The 20,286-nt window shown below is 44.1% G+C and overlaps 1 protein-coding gene across 2 annotated transcripts in view; it reads left to right on the forward strand.

The window, feature by feature from the left end:
• Positions 1 to 4,006: 4,006 nt before the first annotated feature.
• The window catches only part of col5a3a (collagen, type V, alpha 3a), a 47,868-nt gene continuing 31,588 nt past the window's right edge, over positions 4,007 to 20,286 (forward strand). For both annotated transcript variants that reach the window (XM_034593280.1, XM_034593281.1), the window contains exons 1-4: positions 4,007 to 4,299; positions 13,262 to 13,429; positions 13,774 to 13,987; positions 14,658 to 14,820. In XM_034593280.1, coding sequence (XP_034449171.1) covers positions 4,011 to 4,299; positions 13,262 to 13,429; positions 13,774 to 13,987; positions 14,658 to 14,820 — 834 coding nt within the window. In that variant the 5' untranslated portion in view covers positions 4,007 to 4,010. The remainder of the gene's footprint in view (positions 4,300 to 13,261; positions 13,430 to 13,773; positions 13,988 to 14,657; positions 14,821 to 20,286) is intronic.

The raw sequence follows: 20,286 nt of genomic DNA on the forward strand, positions 1-20,286 counted from the left end.
ATCAGGGGTTTTACTGGAATATGCACAAATGGGCAATTGTTCTCATTTTCTTGCCGCATTTTTACATCATCGTGCATTTTATTTCCCTCCCATTAGTGCGGAGACCACTGTGACACGCATTGCAGACAAACATTGGAAATCAAACAAACATCTGTGGTTCAGTGATAATTCTGCTATAAAAATGAAAATGAAGTGATAACAGATTGGCTGTCGGACTCCACCACACACGAACCCCAAACTCAGATACACAAACATCATTTTATCATTATATCTCAATGACAGAAAGTAATAACAAAGTTTATCGTATAATATCCAACCGAATGACATCACGAGCCCATTAGGAAGCGGCGGTGTGCGATTTGTGTGGTGGTGATTTCACAAAGGCCGCAGAGAAGAAAGGCATTTTTCCTTTTAAACGTACATCAATCAACTTTTTGGCAAGCTGGAAGAGTCACTTGCCTCTTCCTCCTGAAACCCTAAATGCATATTTCTCCCTCGCAGTCAGCCTGTTATCCTGTCCTGGCATGTTTCAGTCACAAGGAGCAGACCGGAGGCAGATTCAATGGAAAGCCCATCTCAGGGTCTCTAATCCTCAACGCTTATCAGCTCCTCCTGAGGATTAATAAGGGTCTCACAGCGACTCACCAGGGCCTAAAATAAGGTGATGACATGTTCACTTCACTCGCTCCCTGTCAGGGATGAAAAGACAAGAAAAGTCCCCCCAGCATTTATCAGCACAGACTGACCTGCAGAGGGAGAAAGATACTTCCTATTTGTAAGACCAAACTCCAATACTGTAAACGAGATTGAGGAATTTGAGACAATAACTAAAAGATACAAGAAACTAAAACTAAAATAGAGGAAACGGAAATACTTTCAAGATTTGTTTCCTTCCACAAAGTTTGTAATAATTCATCTCCTGCCAAACGTCACCTGTGGTTTGTTTCTAACCACTTATCCATATGTATGTGTTGCACTTTTTGGCAGCAATGATGTGTTAACACCAACCTGAAAAACAAGGGGTCATCTATTTTCCTTACATTAATCATTATCAGCCTAATTTATGAAACCCTCCTGGTTAATGGAAGCAGACAAATTACTGGCACGAGATAAATGGATCGACTCGGATTTTAATTGGAATTTGCCTGCACATCACACTCACGTCATGTGTAGTAATGGAAATGTATGTGCTGGGTCTCGGGCTCAATCAATGAGTGTCTGGTGTCAGTCATGTGGAAAACCAAAGGAGTCTATTTCTTCAGTAAAAAAAACAACCTCATAGTTCATTAGAAAGGCGATTTCTCTAAAGGTTTCATCTGCGTTTGTGTATTTGTTAGTTAGCAGGATTACACAAAAACTACTGTATAGGAGGGATGCAGTATGGGCTCAGGGAGAACCCCATTCAATTGTGGTGCTGATCCAGATCAAGGGACGGATCCAGGACTTTCTTTATCACTTTCTTTAAAATTGCGAGATAGGGCATTTTTGAACATTTACCTTTATTTCACAAAGAATAATGAAATCTGGCATCTTTAGGGGAGTGTGTGTAAAACAGAATAAATCAATTGAATCTAAATGTGATTTTCTTTGGGCCCTGGTGGAGGTATGTGCTCTACTCAGTGCCATTCTAGATCATTGTGTGTTTTAAAGAACTATAGCACATTGTACAGGTCCTGCAGTTGGACAAAGGTACATAGCACACGCTCTGGAAATATTTCTCACCCAGAGCTCAGACTACCCACTGGACTCTTAGCAACTATCTGCTAAAAGCTGCTAGGAATGTGGCCCTGACTCAGGCAGGCTAAGCTGGTACTGAGGAGGGAGATGGTGGGAGGTCAGGGGGTCCATTGTTTACCTACCAGATCAACCTCAATCTGTCCAGTTATCTGGACGTTTGTGTTGAACCCCTGTTTATCTCCCTTTCTATGGGCCTTTCTGTCAGTCTCCCACCGATCACTGTTTTTGAGGCTCAGATAAAGTATCTTTTGTCATTAGAGAGCTTTTTATTTTGATGAATTTGAAAGGAGATTTTTTTTATGTTGTCGATCACAAACTTTTGACACTGTTTTTTATGCTGTGAAGAAGCATCAGCACATGTTTAGGATTCACATTGCAACTCTCTGTGGGTCAGTGGTGGTAAGGGTCTAATATTTTGTGGTGCGGAGTCTGGATTGGCCAAAAAGAATATGGAACAGCATCTCTGGATAAAAAGTACTGTACTGTGACCCTTAAATGAATGTTTTTCTCCTTCCTCCTGCGGTTTGAGACAATTCTCACTTGAGACATTTGGTTCCAGCTCTCACTTCCAAAGGCCTGTTGTAACTTGGACTCTACAAACCTTATCTTTGGTAATTTTCCAATTAGACAAAGTCTTCACAAGTCCTGTCTTAGAGCATGTTTGAACTGAATACCTAAGTCTTCTCAGAATCGGTTAGGCTACTGGCAGGACTATATTCAGCCTCCACAAGCGATCAAATGCTCGTAAACGCTCAATATTCATAGGTTAAAGGTTTCAGATGTCACAGAATTGAAAACGTAAATGAATGTTCCCAGAACAAAATGAGATTTGTGTATGGTTCACAGAATATGGTTCAGAGTAGCACAGAACCTGTGGGGTTCTATGCGTCTATTTCCATGTCCACATCAGCAAAAGCATTTTCAATTCAAGTGAACTTTCTGCAGAGTCAGACTCTTTATGAGCACATTTGGTGAACACATAGAGAATCTGACAAAAGATGTCTTTAGCAAGGACAAAACCAAACCTAAGCCCTTGTGCAAAACAATGTTTGTTACAAAATGGAGAAACGCTCTAAAATGTTTATTTTTAATTTTTTATATTTTGATGAGGAGATCAATATATGTCTTTTTTGTGAAAACAGTAATATTTTTGGTGGTTTTCCAGACACCAAAGACCTTTACAAGGGGGGGTGCACACTCAAATTGAAGTTGATTTATTATGATTTAAATGTTGCTGTTTTAAATAATGGTTTTTAGCCAGGTGTATCCGCCTCTGAACTTTGGGCAGGGCAGCCCAGTCAGCAGTCAGCGACCTCTAACCTGGGAAGACTCAGCCTCCAGCGGCAGGTCCAGCCTGAACAAGTATTACAGAAACGCTGCTGCTGCTGCTGCAAATGCCAGTTTGACATTAGACTCAAAACCTGCCCTGGTCTGCAAAAAAAAAACCCCTCACTCCTTGAACTGGTCAGAGGTGATGCTGAAGTATGTTGGCTACGCTGCTGCTGTGTGGTCCAAAGCTCGGATGCCATCATCCAGCTCTGCGTGATTGAGTCAAACCTCTTTTTTCACTGTCAGGTTAAAAATGAACATGGAGTCAAGGGTCAAATGCTCTGAATTGAGTGCAGAAATATGTGGCATGTTTTGCATCTTCATCATCATTATCATCATCATCATCATCATAGACCTAATTAATACTATGATGTCTGTCATCATATTCAGTCAATGACATTGTTCAAATCCAGTTTGATATCTTTTCACAGTCACTATTCTCTGCTCTGCCCAACTGGTCAAGGCAGATGTCCGCCCACATTGAGTCTGGTTCAGCCAGAGGTAAATTTCCAGTTAAAGAGTTTTTTCTCTGCACAGTCGCCAATAAACTTGCTTGTTGTGGGAACTGTTGGATTTCTCTTTAATTTTGAAGGTCTCGAACTTACTATAAAAAGGAATGTTATGATTGTGCAGTAAACAAATTGAACTGAACTGAACCACTGTGTTACTCTGTAGATAATAAAGTCGCCTCCACTGGCTCCATCTGCAGAAACCAGGAGAGTGACAAACAGGTAACAGTGCGCCCTGTGCGCGCACCACTTCAGCGCGTAATGACCGTGCCCACGCAGGGAGACCTAACAAATTAACGCGCGTAATAAAGTTTGATTTATGACGGAGACTTCTGCGCGCTCATCCATGCGTCCCGGGACGCCGTCATATGGGAGGGGAGAGGCGGAGGAGGTGGAGAGCAGAGGGAGGGAGTGATGGTGAGAGGGAGAAATTGAATGAGAGGGGACAGAGCGATACTGAGAGGAGCCACCACAACAACAAAAAACTTCTCCAACAACCAAGCAAGTGGGACTACAGACTGGCTTCACTCCATTGTTTCCCTCTGCGCATATGGCTGCGTAGTTCCCGCAGATAGAACTTGTGCAGTGTCGAACTTTGTGTTTGCGGAGGCAGAGCAGAGGGGGTCTGCGCGTGCAAGGATGGAACATTTAATAAGGACCAGGGCGCGCAGGAGAATATCGCTGTTTGTTTTCATCCTGCTCCATGTCACAACGACACAAGCTGGTAAAGTATCCCGCTGAAAAACTGTAGTGAAATAACTTTAATTATGTTACATTAAGTCCCTGCAGTGAATTCTGTAACACTCTTTCCCTGAGGTTTATAAAGTTTGTTCAGACGCTCTGAATCACTTGGCCCCCCCCGAGCATATGAAGTTATTAGAACAAAAAAATCTATACTCTGTCTTTCATGCTTCACTGTGGATCGGGGTGTGTGCCTGCCTGCGTGCGTGCGTGCGTGCGTGTGTGTGGAGGGATCACAATGTGGATGTGGGGGTGATGCTGCTGGAGCCTGAACTGGCCCCACAGAGTCGCTTCGGGCTGCGGCTGAAACCTGCCACCTCGGGCTCAAACTGTCTTTTAGAAGTTGTCCAAAAAGTGTCAAAGGTTTGCAGACGATTTGCACTCATGTATCAGCAAATTTCCTCAAACATGCATGCATATTGGTTATTTGTTGTAATTGCACAGAGGGCACATTTTTTTTGGATTGATTTGAATTGGAATAAAACATGTGCAGTGGTTGGAAGTGGACGCCTCTGTGCAGGGGTCAGGTGTGCAGGGAGACTCGCGGCCACCTCAGGAGATGTATGATGTCATGTTCGAGTTTGCTTGTGACCGGCGTCGGTTTACTGTGAAAAGGTTTAGCGTTGGCTTGAGAAAGAGGTGAGCGGCCAACCACTGAGGGAACTGAGTAGATTAAAATTCCTGTCATGGATCTGTTTAATGTGCCCTCTGCACACACAGGTCTTAAGTGAAGGTGCTTAGTTATGATTATTCTGGCACACGGAAATATTTCACATGCTTTGTTGCTCCAGGCTCCGGGTCATACTTTAGGCTGTTGTAACTTATGTGACCCAGTGTTAGTGTGCGTTTGGGACAGAAGTGACACATTTTTCAATTATCTGTTCTCAACTATCAGTCCCAGTGTCCTGCATGTGTCCACATTTGCTGCACTTCCAGGCTTATTCAGAAAGTTCAGATGTTCCCTCAATACTCAGCTTGTGAATATACTGCATGTCATTTGGCATCACATGCTATCTGTCGCCCACTCAGGCATCCATGCCCTGTGGCCATGTCATGAGTATCTCCCACTGGCCGCAGACTATTTCCCTGCAGGTGCGGTAGTTTAGAGTCTCCCTGATGGAGCCGCATGTCTTGCCGGCAGGAGTTTTAGCCTGCGGTCACCAGGAGTGGTTAAGATGTCCCATTTTCATTCGCAACTACACCCACGTGCACCCACTTCACGACTGGCAGGAGTTGTTGAAAACCGTCAGGCAGGAGGAAGTGAGCCAACTGACACACATATATTCAAGTGGCGCAGACGGCGGCTGTGGTGTCCAGTGCTCTCTAATGACGGCCTGTGAAGTGAGGGGCTGGGATGATTTAAAATTGCATGGGACATGTGGTGGTGGTGATATGGCAGACGTGTGCATGTGGCTGATAATGTGTTTGGGACTCAAAGTCTGACTATTTTGTGCATGTGCGTGTGTGTGTGTGTATTACAGTGAAAGAATGTTTTCCCATATGCTTTCTGTGTGTGTTAGAGAGAGATGTGAGAGCACTTTGTAGTCATGTTTGCTGACAGGAAGTGAGACATTCTTGCACACGTCCACAGTTAGATTCATTTAGAATCCTCTGTTCTTTTGCCTCAACACATTTGTGTTCGCTTTTCTTTTCCTTCTTTGCTTTTCTTCTGTTCAATTCAAAGTCTGGGAATAAGGAGTGTTTGTTTTTACATTAAATGCCTTATCTCTTCATTGAGATCATCTCCCTCCTCCTGCTTGTGCCTTAATCCTTCACTGGTTCTATGACAGAGGAGAAATCGTGCATATAGCCCCCTGACTGCGTCCCGTTTGATCCAGCTTCCTTGCCAATCCTGCACCAGACTCCCCAAGGAGGAAGGCACGCCTTGCTCGCTTTTGATCCTGCAACAAATTAGTGGCAAATGAAAAAGGCAGCTGAATTGAGCAGGGGAAATAGAATGGAGTTTTAATGCCCGTTACAGCTCCAGTGGCTTCCTCTGTTCTGTGAGTTTGTGTTTTTTTCTGATGGAAACGTTAAACATCAGACGAGCCCGAGATGCTCGAGTCTGTCCCCGGGTTGCTGATGCTGCAAGTGTCACATCAAACCGCTTGTCAGACGTTTTGATGAGGCAAACTGTTTGGAATTCCCCAAAGTCTTTAATATGTAAAAATTATGCTTAAACACTTCATGGGGCCTTAACAGCAATCTATAGTATTCAGCACACATCTGGCATCCAGAAACTCGCTCACTCCCTTGCCCTCGGGCTTCTATGGCTCCGCGCTTCTGATCACTGGATGCTCCAAGCAGCCTTCTGTGGGACGAGCTGGAGATGCCTCCTGTAGAATGGCAATGAGCCGACATCAGAGGGGCTGGCTTCTTTGCAGTGTCCTCCTATATGTCATATGCCTCTTTATCCCAGTTTATGAGCCTCACTTAAGTTTTATCACTCTCATCCATCTCATTCACACCTCAGTGGAGGTCACATTAGCTTGCGTTCCCATAGCAAAGCAATTTTGGCTCGCCCTTCGTGACCCCGCTCGTATTTCTACTTCACTGAACCGGCGTGAGAGAGGAACGAAGCCCACGAATATCTACCTGCGTGTATGACTTTGCTTTCGCATTGGCGCTTGTGTGTGATATGTAGTGTTTGATTTTGGCAGCTCTTGTGTTAATATTCCGTATTAGCTGCTTTAATGTTATGATATCTGAGAGAGTAAGTGGTGGCTTGGGGTCGAAACGTGAATGGGATCGGTCATGTGGACGCTGGCATTGTTCTATTTGTGTAATCCTGCATGCCTGAGGGGGAAAACGCGCATGTGCTTAAGAGAACTGCATCCGTGCACCTGTGTTTGTGTATGCTGTGGTGGCGTGCTACATGTGTACGTGGAGCTGGTACCCTCAGAAGGATGAAGACATGAGACAATATCCCCCAGCGTCGGGGACATTGTACAACCTCCTCCACCTCTTCAAGGGGAGTTTAGTGATTAGAAAATTGGGTCAGGCAAGGTTAATGGCCACTGTTAGGCATGCATGTGGAGATTACGGTTAGGAAGCAGGTTTTCTGCACGTCCTCGTAAGAATAGAAGTAGAAAATGTGTGTGTTTGTGTGCGTAGCGCCTGCCCAGTTTAGAGGCCTTGAGGGCCAGGTGTTTTCTCCATGGGCCGAGCAGCTTTTTGGCCTGTCCGTCCGACCTGCTGTGAACAAACATGAGCACAGAAGAATTGAAGAATGTGGTGCTGATGTGAATTGGAAGGAAACGTGTAACCACATTCCACCAGAAACAGGGATTTATTTTTTCCTCCCTCCACTGTCGCCAAGTGCTTGCACATTGTGTCAACTGCTCGGTGCGTCTGTATGTTATTCTCAATCTTATTTATAGAGCATGCATGTTGTACTAATAAGAAGAGGGAAAACATGGCCAGCACATGTGCTGTGCTTTGTTCCACCACGTTACTTGTTCAGATCCAATGACAGTGCTATAAATGCTCGTACAGGATGGTTTCCGCTGTGTTGTTTGCATCTTGAATATTTCCTGTTCGGGGGTCAGGTCAGGTCCAACCCCCTCCTCCGCCCTCTCTGTGCAGTTCAGTATAGAAACTGTACTGCCCTTTTTTTCAAAAATAATTTTGTCTATATCGTCATTGGTTGTCTTGTATCTTCTCGTGCCAAACAGGCCTGAGAGCACGATCATATAAATATGAATCATTTGGTATTGCAGGCTACATGCTTAACGGTTACAATACTTATCTGTGGGAGTATTGGTTGCTTTCATCGTCGCTGTGTCCTAACAATATTGATGACTTTATAAACCATAACCACTCAGATAACCACTCAGAATAGGTTATCAAACAATCCCAGCAATCATCTGCACAACCGCTGACTTGACTTGCCCCTCAACGCTGAGTGGAAGCAGACTTCACCACAAAGCAGAGTCAGAGCGATAAACATCGCTGCCTCCTGGTTCGCATTCTCCCAGCCCCACAAATACCTCAGTCTCAATGATGCAATAGATCTAGGTTTTTTTGTTTTTGTTTATTTGTTTGGTTTAATAACCTTTGTTCACAAGTGATAATAGAGAGAAATTATGACAAGGGCCCAGGTCCAAAGTGGCGTCCCCCCCCCCCCCCCCAACCTCTGCAGGTTATACAATGGGGCTACATATAAACGGTGTTGGCAAATCCTCATCTCTTCAGAGGGTGTATTATCTCTCCTCGCCTCGTAGTGTTTCCATCCACACACAGCGGTGACCCAGACTAAAGGTCACACCCACTGCTAATTAGATTAAGGCTATTCTTCGAGGAGCCCGGGAGAAAAAGTGTCGGGATTCATTCGATCACTTCTGCTGGATCTGTCGCCGATTTTCATTTCCAATTTTAATAGTTAATCACCATCTGTTCTCCGGCTCGTCACAATTTAAATCTTGCCTGAAGAAATGCGCTCATAGCAGTTTTTATGGAGAGTGGGATTTCACAAAACAAAATGTTTTAAGAGCAAAAATAAACATCCATACATTTCTAGATTATAAGATGAATGCATATGTCCAAACAGAAATTCAAAGTTTAAACATCAGTTCTTTTCTTGCACTTATCTCAGGCGTTGTCTCAGATATCATGGGAAATTCGCATTGCCCAGATTCATGTTGGCCTCATTTTTTGTTAAAATTCCCCAGTTCCCAGGCCCAATAGTTTTAGTGTGTAGTATTGTGTGTGTGTCAGTGTGTGCGTGTGTGTATGTGCGTGCGAGGGGTACTTTCAGGCTGAGCTGGGAGTGTAGGTGGTGTGAGTCATTCACAATTTCTTCACAGACATTTGGTTTGGAAAGAAGACATTATGTCCATGTATGACTGAGGTGGTGCTGAGCTGTATAACCGCAGGGCACGGAGAGACTGTGTCAAGTGTCACACAGCCAGGGAACATCCACAGATGCAGACTGTGTGGTGGCATTTCCAGGGTACAGAGCGAGATCTGTGCGGCGGTGAGCTCTGCTCTCCATTGTCAGGGAAACTGTGGACACTACAACATTGTTGCTGGGCAGATGTGGCTGTCTCACAGGGAAGAGCACACGAACACGAGAACGAACATTTAAGAAATGTCATCTATTGAGAATGTGCATGTGTTTTGTGTGTTATTATGTATCTGCACAGTGATCAAATGCTGTACAGTGTGAATGTCCTCCAAAAAATTGCCGGATGTCTGTAAAATTGCTCCACTCTGACCTTTTGGCGACGATCGGGAAAACAGTCCTTGGAGATTGTACGATGCTACTTCCAACATGTTGCATTGTGCACTGTCCAGCTGAGTTACCACTAGATTGCAAGCTTTGTTCTATCACTACCCGAACTCATCTTGTCTTTCCAAAGTTTCCTCAGCTGTAACATAATTTAGAGGTGAGGCGAGGACACCACGGAGCCTAATGAAATGCAAGCAAAGCCTGCTCAAACAGCCAGTGCTGCAGGTTAGGTAAAGAAACTGCAAGAACTGGCACAACTCAAGGTGAGATAAATGAATCCAAAGCAGGGAATAGATAACTTTCTTTTATTGAATGCTGCATTGATCCAGACTGCACATGGCCACCTGCCACTAGCCTGGGGTTTTCCTCTTGACGCTAGAAACGGGGGTGTTTGGTCCTAAAGGGGATATTCCACAGAAGGTTGTTTGCATTTTATTTGGGTCATTCTTGTCTCCAAGTAGTTTCTTATGCTGCAGCAGCTATGAGGGTTGCAAACCTTTTTTAGGTCCAACACAGGTTTTTCCCAGATTTCTGTGAATCGACTTGCCAAACATATCCCTAAACAGTTTATTTTACACACTTGGGCGTGGGGTTCCTGTTATTTCCCTGCACGTTTAACTGGCAGATTATGGTGTAAAGCTGTTTCTTTTTTGGGAGAATCTTCTGCTGCTTGTCTTGGATTTCTCCCGGGGCCATTGTTGAACATTTTGACTCTGATTTCTGTTGTCTTGAAAGTGTCAGAGGTCAAAAGTCCCCTGCGAGGACAAGGCTGCAATATGTTCAGAATTATCTTTAAAACAAGTGGTGGCTCAGGCAGAAATTGACTTTATGTGGATCTCTGGATTACTTGAAATTAAACAATGAAGTTGAACAGTTAATTGTGTGTTTTTTTTTTAAGGGCAATTTTGTCAGGTGCTGCTCTGGAAACCCAAGAATCCTGTGTAATTAGACCTATGTTGCTTCAATTTAGAAAAATTATTACTGCGCTGTGACCTGCCTTCCTCATTGTGCATGAGTGAGTGAGGGATAGAGCAAGAACAAGGTAGATACAGTAGAGAGAGAGAGAGAGAGAGAGAGAGAGAGAGAGAGAGAGAGAGAGAGAGAGAGAGAGAGATGGAGAGATGGAGAGAGTTCAGTGGATTTGATCTTTGACTAAAAAAAAATCTATCTCAAAGGAAATTGAGTTTGCGTGATATCAGTTGGGAATCGAAACGAGGCCACAACAAAGCCACAAAGAGCTCACATGGGATCAGATAAAGACCGAGACGCTCCCGCCAATTCAATTAAATACAAAATTTAAGGATTAGGACCCAGACATGATGTGAAATGCAAAGTGAACTCTCAAAAGACAGGCCCGACGTGTCTTTGTTTATTTTGCTTTTGAAGCGGGAGCCTGACGGGGGCATTCAAGGATGCAGCTCTCAACTTCAGTAAATGTCATGAAGGTGTGTTTGTTGCAACCCACTCCCCATTATTGACCAACTGCACCAGCACTGTCAAATTATTTTTCATTCATCGGCCCCCTCAGACAAAGGAACGAAAAGAGACTCTTTAAAATAACATACTTGTGAAACGGGGTCATTAATCTATGTTACATTGAGAATGAATCATTCCTGTACAGATACAAGGTACAAACAGGGCTGTGCTATATTATAACATTTTACATTCAGATAATGATGCATATGATTAGTCACACTTTTTCTCAACTGTGTAAATAAACTGTGCAATGTGCGAAGTACAGTTCTGTCTTTGTCAGACTTAAACCACGTCCATGAGACAGAAGCAGCCCCTCCTCTAGGTATGAACTACTTGTTTTGTCTAGGCTGGTCTGAGCCCTTCTCCTGTGTCACGTTCCCTCTCCTCCCTGTTTGTTTCCCGCCTGCAGCTGTGCCATGTGGAACAGTGCCAACCAAATGACGAAAAAGAGTGATTTGCAGCCCAATGAAATAAATAGTAGAACAAAATACACAGCAAGAGACATCTGTTACAGCCCTACTTACAATCTGTGTAATCGAAAACAATGTTAGAGTCTTTATTCTTATTCTAAGTGTGGGTCAGTGGACTGTTAAAGTCAATAGAGATTCCTTATCCTTTCCTATTTAGTTTTTAGTTCACGGTCATGATGGCAGATTTGAAAGTTATAATTATAGCTATCTTAAATGAACGTGTGTGGGTGAACATTTATTGGTGCCATTTGCGCACAGTCGGAGGTTTCAGTTGTTGGAAGCTGTTGGAATTATTCAACTGACACTGTTTGTTTATGGCTCTCTATAAATTCAAAATTCAAGCCCTGGGGTCTTAAATACCTTTAGATCTGCACCTAATGTTTTCCATTGTTGGAGCCTGACTGTAATTCACAGATTAACCTATTTACAGCCCCATTGCCATGCTCGGTTACTGAGAGGGCAAGCTCTCCAAAGCTGCTCGGAAACAAACGGCCTCTGCCATGCAAGTGAATAATGCCATAAAATGTAACATGGTGTTTGCCGTCAACATGCGGGCGACGGTAAACTGCCTCCACATGTTTAATTAACGAGGAGAATAAAAGGCGAGGTCTATATGAGCCGCGAGAGCTACAGTAATTTGCGTTTAGGATCCTCATTTCAGATGCCTGGAATGCCAAGTGCTGAGTTGCTCCAAACAGGCTCTCTTTAGCAGCTGGTGGGAGACCAGCTGCACACAAAGCTCCGATCTTGCCCAATGCTCATGGCAGTGCTTTATCAACAGAACATCTAATAACATGACCAGCAGACTGCAAATAAAGCCCGGGGTAATGAGAGAGACCCACCACTGGAAGAAGCGTCACATCTAACAATAACAATTGCTGTGCTCATTGCAAATGAGCATAAATTGACTCTGACAATGTATTTCTACAACGAAAACACAATTTGGGTTTCCCTGTTTACATAAAAAAAGTCCACTTGAGTTTTAACGAGAATACTGTCAAATATCCTGACAGCGCTGCAGCAATTATTTTGTCTTGTTTGCAGATGTTTACATGCACATTTAGAAAAAAGCTGAAACAAAGTGAGCTGCATGGGGAACAAATACGACGACCAGACCCTCAGCTGTGAAAGATCACTACAAATTTGTTGGACTCGTTTTTTGCAGTGCGAATGTGCATATTTTTGCCCGTGAAGTAATTAAACCGTGATACATGCAATGCAGACATGCTGCCGATCCCTGGCGCAGGGTGAGCAGTGTGCAGGTGTCAGCTGTCAGGTGTGCTGCTGCTGGATTATGGGTTGGGCCCTGCACCACCCCTGTCCTCTAATAACACCCACAGAAGTCTGGCCACCTGCCGCCACATCTCAGAGGAGCTTGTCTCTTCCGACCCCGAGGAAGCAGGAAGCCTCCCTCGCTTTAAGAGCACGCTTTGAGCCGCGCTAAACCCTGCTCTTCAGCTCGGTAACAACCAGCACTTAACCGAGCCAGACAAACAAGTGCTGTCACACCGGCAGAATTTTACTGCGAGTCTGACATGACTAAAAGTGTGCCGCGGCCATCTGCCACAATCTCCATGCTGTCATTTTTTAAAAACAGTTTTTCATACAACGCAAGCGAAATGAACAAACAGAAAACAGGATATCATCTTATTCGATAAAGGTTATTCTGTGAGCACAAAAGTAGAAACCCCACATTTCTCTGATCTGCTCTCTATCCATGTGCAGATGGTTAATTCTTTCCCTCTTTGTTTTTTTGTTTCCATTCCCAGCTGATCCCATCGATGTTCTGCGAGTGCTGGAGCTGTCAGAGAACATGGAGGGGGTGTCGCTGGAGGCCGGTCTGTGCACCAGCAGGAGGGGCGTGGAGGAGACGGACCTGGCCTACAAGATAGAAAAAAAGATCCAGCTCAGCGCTCCCACCAAACAGCTCTACCCTGGTAGTAGACATTTTCTTTTCCCCGGCTAGACCACATACAACATAACCCCCAGTCCAAACCAGCAATGAGAATCCCCCCCCCCCACAAAAGATAAAAATGTGTCACTTGTGAGGAATTCTTCGCTCAGTAAAACCTTTCGAAATCTGACTTTGAACTCCCTCTGCTCATCCTCGTGGCTGCTCGCTGCCTTCATGGCCAAATATTTCTCATCATTATCATCTTAGCTCCGGTCTTACTGGCAGTGGGTGTGCCTGCATGTTATAAATAAATGTCAGCCCCCCTGCTGCGCTCTCTCTTGTCTGACTTAACAACACCTCCCCCTTCCTCCTCCACTTTCCTTCCAGATTCCCAATTCCCTGAGGCCTTCTCCTTGATGGCCACGGTGCGAGCTAAAAAGGGCTCCCAGTTCTTCCTGCTCTCGGTGTATGATGACCAGGGGGTGCAGCAGCTGGGGCTCGAGGTGGGCCGTTCGCCCGTCTTCCTTTATGAGGACCAACGTGGGCAGCCCCCGCCACAGATGTACCCCATCTTCAAGAAGATCAACCTCGCCGATGGAAAGTGGGTATAGTTTGAGGGCCTCTATCTACATTAAACCCAGTATTAATCCAACATCTGCCCTTCGGCAGATTTTCGACAACACACTGGATCTGATGTGTGAGTTCAATAGATCAGATTCTGCTGCTCTGTGCATTTATAACTTTCCCGTGTCTTGAAATATTAAGGCAGGCCTCCCTTCTGCAGTCTGATTCGTACGGCTCACAGCGTGTGCTTGAACTTTAGTGACCTTAAAGGGAGCAAGATGGTTGGGAAGTGCTTGCTGCAATGATTTGACCTGATCAGGGGAGTTATGGAAATCAGTCCTTCACAGTCTTGGACTAAAAGCCTCTCCTGGTTTGCTGCACTTGCAAGGAGCATGAAACAGCTCTTTCTTTGCATTACTGACTCTGCTGGTAAATGGTAACTGATATAACATGTGTCAAGTCTTATTGGGCTTTAAAACTACATCCCATTAACACACACACACACACACACACACACACACACACACACACACACACTGATGATACAAACCTTCGGGGGGAATTTGGGGGTCTGATTTTGCCCAAGGACATTTCAGCATGTAGACAGGAGGATACCAGAGATCGAAACAACACCCTGCAGCAGACTTATATTCAGACACAACTATGTTTTCTTAACTGCACGTCACTGCTCTGTCTTTCCCACTCAGATGGCACAGGATAGCCTACAGCGTGCAGGGCAAGTCTGTGACCCTCTACTTGGACTGCCAGAAGGTGGAGACCCTGGATCTGCAGCGAGGGGACAATGCTGTCGTCAGCACAGAGGGCGTCACTGTATTCGGAACACGGCTGCTGGACGAAGGCGTATTCGAGGTACGACATTATCTATGTGCAGGATAACCTGAAAACACAGAATCAAGTGTCTCCTGTCGGATATTCTTCATTGTGTTTCATTTAAATTTCAGCAGGTCCAGTTGACTGTTGATAAGAATAACAATTAATTAATCATGTTCTGTGGTCATATGTGGCTGGATCTCATCAACATTTGTTTTTTGTGCATGTCTGTATTGAGTAAACTAGACTTTCCCTGGGGTAATGCAGAATCATTTGAGGGTTCTTTCACACCTGCCTTGTTTGGTTCAGACCTTCTGTGTGAAAGGTGCCTTGGTCGATGGTCCATACCAAAGGGCCAAAATGTAGACCAACCAGAAGAGATGGTCTTGGTGCGGAACAAATGAACCATGCTTTTTTTTGTGAAAACACTTTTCTGGATGGTTCGGACTTTTGGACTGATGCAGAAGTTTAAGGCAGCATTAAACATTGGAACAAAAAGAAGAGGGAGGGGCTTGCTGGATTGCCTGTATACTTCGCTTCTGATGATGTAATGTTTGAATGATGGGGACGTTCGTCCTGCTGGTAGTAATCAGTTGATTCAATTTCTCCATTCAAACCGAAAACTACTACTATTTCTCGAGGCACTTTATTCAAAAATGTGATTTTGAAGTGATTACATTAATCAAACTGCTCGCCCGTCTCCTGTCTCAAGTGTGGGTAGATGCAGCTCATGTAGGTGAGGACGACAGGACGTATGTATGTCTTACAAAAGTCTCCGTAAATTACAACATGAAACCAAAACTAACCACATCAAATGCAAACGGTGGACCAAAGCCCTGACCGGGATCTTTATAGGGGGACGTCTTACTGACCTTGTTTTAATTTGTGTGACTTTTTCCTCCTCCTCTTATTATTTTTCAGTCCCTATAGAGACTTCGCCTTAAACCAAATTAAGTGGATCTTATCTGTGCTGCTGCTGACTTAAACATTTCTACAGCCGGTTGAGTGAAGTGATGAGTATTTTTGATCAGACCGATTGGAAAACCTCTTCATGCAGCACCACTTGTTAAGGAGTGTTCCTATCCACTTTGATTCAAATTCCTATCAAATCTAAAAATGCACCAAACACAGATTATAAGGCCTCATTTTGGAGAAATGTGCTTAAAAACACACAGGAAATACAAGTTGCCTGTTTACGTTAAATGGATTATAATCTAGAGTAGTTGTGTCAATCAAATGGTGGGATGTATTTTGTGCATTGTATTTGACGCTGTGGAATTTTCCTCCCATATCTTTAAAGCTACTTAGCGAAACATTTAAAGCACAGTTCAGGAGGCCATGAGGTGAGTGGGGGTCGTCTGTCAATCAATATGCCGCAGGAATAAAGCGGTGCAGAGGGAAATAGGTGTTTGACAGGCAGTGGGGAGGAGGGGGCTTGTTGTTCATGACCGGACATGCTCGGCCTTGTCACCTTTCATGTGCAAAGCTGAGAAATGACACATTCTCTTTGTCTTTAAAATATTTTGATCGGTTGGCTGTAGATGTGTTGATACAAGTCAGAATGTCCATCTGTGCATTTGGGGGTGAAAACACATGTTTGGTCCTGTCTCGTCTTGTGATGGTCAAAGCTCCTGCAGGAGAAATACTTGCTTCTTGTTGCGGCGAACATTGAGCTTTTTCAAATCGATAGTAGTTGCAGGGGACAGATACAATTCTAGTTTTACTCATTCCAAATTGCATTCTACCTGAAACATTTTTATCATTGGATCCCTTTAAAGCCTTGGTGTCTGTGTAGCCACACATATCAATATGCAGCGAAAACACAGGAGACCAAGATTTCATCCAAACTCTGGGAGTGATGCCAATTCCTCGTTTTTTTTTTTTCAGTGCATAACCTTTGTTGTCAAAAGTCATTCTCTGGGCTTCCCATGACAATATGCAACCCCTGCTCCATTGTCATTCCCAATGAGGCTCCACTCTGAATCCGCTCGAGCCCCTTCCACTGCTATGTGCTCGGGGCTCTGTGCCTGATCGGCACTGAGGCAACAGAGAGAATGGAATATAGATCCAGGTATAAAGGTGTAAAGGCATGTTCAGAGAAATGAAGCCTTCCCTGCACCCTTTCCACCTCAATGTCCCAAGAATATTCCACAGCCTGAAAGAAGGGAACATGCTGTAGTTAAAGTTGAACAAAGTGCAGAGGGAGGGTTGTTAACACGCCCTATTGGCATAGACAGAAACCACAGCCCTTTTCACTTTCCCCTGTAGAAAGCCAGATGTCCTTGGCTCTGACAGGTGAACACCTACTACCTATTTTGTGAATAACTAACCCCCTACCCAGCCCACACATTCATTTTACCCTCCCTGTGCCCTAACTTGACCCCCAGTTGCCACTCCCATGTTGTGTGTCAGACACTGACAGGCTTTTCAGTTTTCAGATTACTTTATATCCCACTTTAGTTAAGAAATGTGTCTCCTTGTGGGATCTATAAATTCCCCTCTTCAGAAGCAATGGAGAACATTTATTCTTTGGCCAAACTCCAAACACACTCCCATGCCCTTATACATCATCGTATGTGGAGAGTTATGATGATGATGATGATACAGCGTTTAGTGTGATGAGTAAGACCCTTGAGACTCTCTGTTGATCAGATCCATCCTTTAGTCCAGTCCGTGCACTTCATGTGGAAAGGTTTGCGCTGAAATGAAACTAGAATAGAGACATATCATGTCAAATGACTCAAATTAATTCTTCTGTTTTAGATTTCTCTTTGATACATGCGATGAATTTCAATGTGTTCATGTATCTATTCATAGCAACGTGTATGTATCAGCATCAGTCTGGTATGCATCGGGTGAGGTTGGTACCAGGGGACGAGCAGGCTGACCTCTGGGCCCCTGTTCCCAGGCCCTGGTTTCTTGGGGAGGAGGCCAGTGTTCCGGCCCAGTTCTCCCAGCGTGGGAGCTCGGCGTGGGAGCACGGGGACTGTGGTCAAGCCACTAATGTCTTTATTGCTTCCAGATTGCCTACAGATTGCAAACGGATACAGAAGTTTGGTGTTCAAACACAACAATCTGCTTGCATTCGCAGTAAAGCAAACATCAAACTGTCCACAAGTCTGGTTGCGCTCCTACTTGGCTGCCGGGTGCGCCGCGTGTGTGCCTGCAACACCCAGACGGCTTCGATACGATCCAGCCCAGCGTTTATTTGTTAGGAAATACTGTCTCAATTAGTGCTGGAAATGAGAAATGTTTTTGGCTCAATGTTAGGGGCATGTTGAAACCATGACTTGTCAAGCATATCATTAAAGAGCTGCTTTATTGTAACGCGTAGCAACCCCATGGCTTTATCACACAAAGCAGAGAAACACATCAAATCAGTCCTGGTCTATTTAAGTCATGTTTAGTCCTGGTAATGATTTATATCTGGGGGCGGTCATATGTTTTTGGTTGTGAGAATCTGTCGCACTTTAGGTAAATGGGGAGCGTCAATGGGCCATTCAAGTACAGTACAGTAAAGTTTGTTTGCTGGAAATATCCGGCTGCTCCTTCACCCACATGAATATCTGACTCACACAGGACATGACCGATGACCTCAGAATCTCAGGAGAAACTCTCATTTGGCTAACTGGGAGAGCATCAGATCAAACGTGTCCCGCCTGCGTAGCTTGATCCAGTTTTATTTTGTCTTGGGTCTGAGACATTGGGAGATACTTGTTGTTGTTGCCTGTTTAAAACTTGCCTGTCTGGATCGGGGCAACTTCTTTGGCTTGTGGTATTGCTTAAGTTCTGGCTACTCGCGGTTAGAAACATTTGTGAAACACATTGTGGTTCAGAGGAAAGTAGACGTCCATGTTGCGGCTAATTGCTGTCAGAAACATCGGTTAAAGACGTTAAAGTTAGGTAAGTTTGTGTGGGGCATCCAAAGTCTAAATAGGTCGATGGAGTTTGATACACCTATGCCGATACAGAGTCTAGCATTTGAGTGGAACTGGTGTTGTAATATAGAATGGCAAACTTGTGCAGTTGGATTTTTATCCAATCATGCTCTTTACTGGGAAAACACTGGTTCCTGTTATCCGAGGACGTAGAAGACATGTTCAGTCAGACAGATTTCTGGAGTTATTAGATAGATGACATTATTATTAGTTTGTCTGCTTCGTACAGGCACCTCAGGATTTAGAGATTGTTCTGATAGAGAGGACAAAGATTTAGAGCGATCTCATTAATTCAGAAAAAGAAGAGCAGATGTTTTTTTTAATCGAGCGAATGCAATATACGCTTCAGTACGAAAGCACAGAGGTCGCTGTGTGTGAGCCGCATGTGAGCTCATGCAGGATCCTCACGTCCTCTTCAGATGTCTGTGCCCCGTCCTAAATGGAGAGTGGCAAAGCACACATTGGTCTTTGGGCAACACTTTACTCGACAGAGAGCCCCTGCCAGGCAAGAAAAACAGGAAAACTTCTCCGTGCAAGTGTTGCTTTTGATCTTGAATTGAGATTGGATTAGATTGGATTAACTCCCTGTTCTCCCTCACCTTAGAGTGCAATCGTTTCCTTTGCTTGACACTGGCTTTGTGCCACAACAGGAAGAAAAAAAAAAAGATAAGTGGATAATGACTGCTTTCATGTTTGATGTAGCATAATAGAGTATTCTGTTTCTATAGGTTTACAGTTCTGCATACTGTGATCCAGACTTAGGGTTGACATGTGACATGATTGAGCTGTATCAGAGGATATAAATCTGGTGGCGGGTAATGGAGAAGCGATATGTTGTGATTTATTTCACCTCTGGCTGCTAAATTCAAATTAAAGAGATTACAATGGGACTATAATTACCACAACATTAAGCAGTTAATCTGACTTCATTTATCACAAACCGCTGCCCAGCTGTCCCTGGACAACATTTCACCCGGCAATATGTTTGCAGTGGCCCGTCAGTTACATAGATTTGTATCGCTAATGGAATCTAAACCTTGTCAAACACGGTGCCATGGGGCTGACGGCATTTTGTTGATATTGAATTACCTCCTGACTCGTGTCTCGGAGAGAATTAGCGCTGCAGCTCTCAGTTGTTCTCACTATCAATTAATGTCTTGGACATATTTCACATTTTGTATTCAACATTCAACCGATAAAATATCAATAAAAATGTGACAAATGCTCATAAAAAGTTGTTTAGGCCATGATTATTGTGGTAAACTAGTTATAATTTATATTTGTATAGAGATATAACAACAATAAAACATTTGTAAAGCTTTGTAGCATATTAGCTTTGGAATACATCAACTGTCAATTTATCAGCTATTCCTTTCAGCTCTACCAAGCATTATGTAATAATATAATGTGAACAGAAGATAAGAGGGACGTTGAGGCCACTAAAACCAACAGAGGCTGTGGGCCAAGAGCTGCAGGGTCCAGCAGCGCAGTCTCTGTGTGTGTTTGTATATACACACTGGCTACGCCTGCAGGGCAGGATGGGAAGTGAAAGGTCCTGACAAGGAGG

The sequence above is a fragment of the Hippoglossus hippoglossus genome, chromosome 8, assembly GCF_009819705.1.
Source record: "Hippoglossus hippoglossus isolate fHipHip1 chromosome 8, fHipHip1.pri, whole genome shotgun sequence".
In the NCBI taxonomy this organism is placed as follows: Eukaryota; Metazoa; Chordata; class Actinopteri; order Pleuronectiformes; family Pleuronectidae; genus Hippoglossus; species Hippoglossus hippoglossus.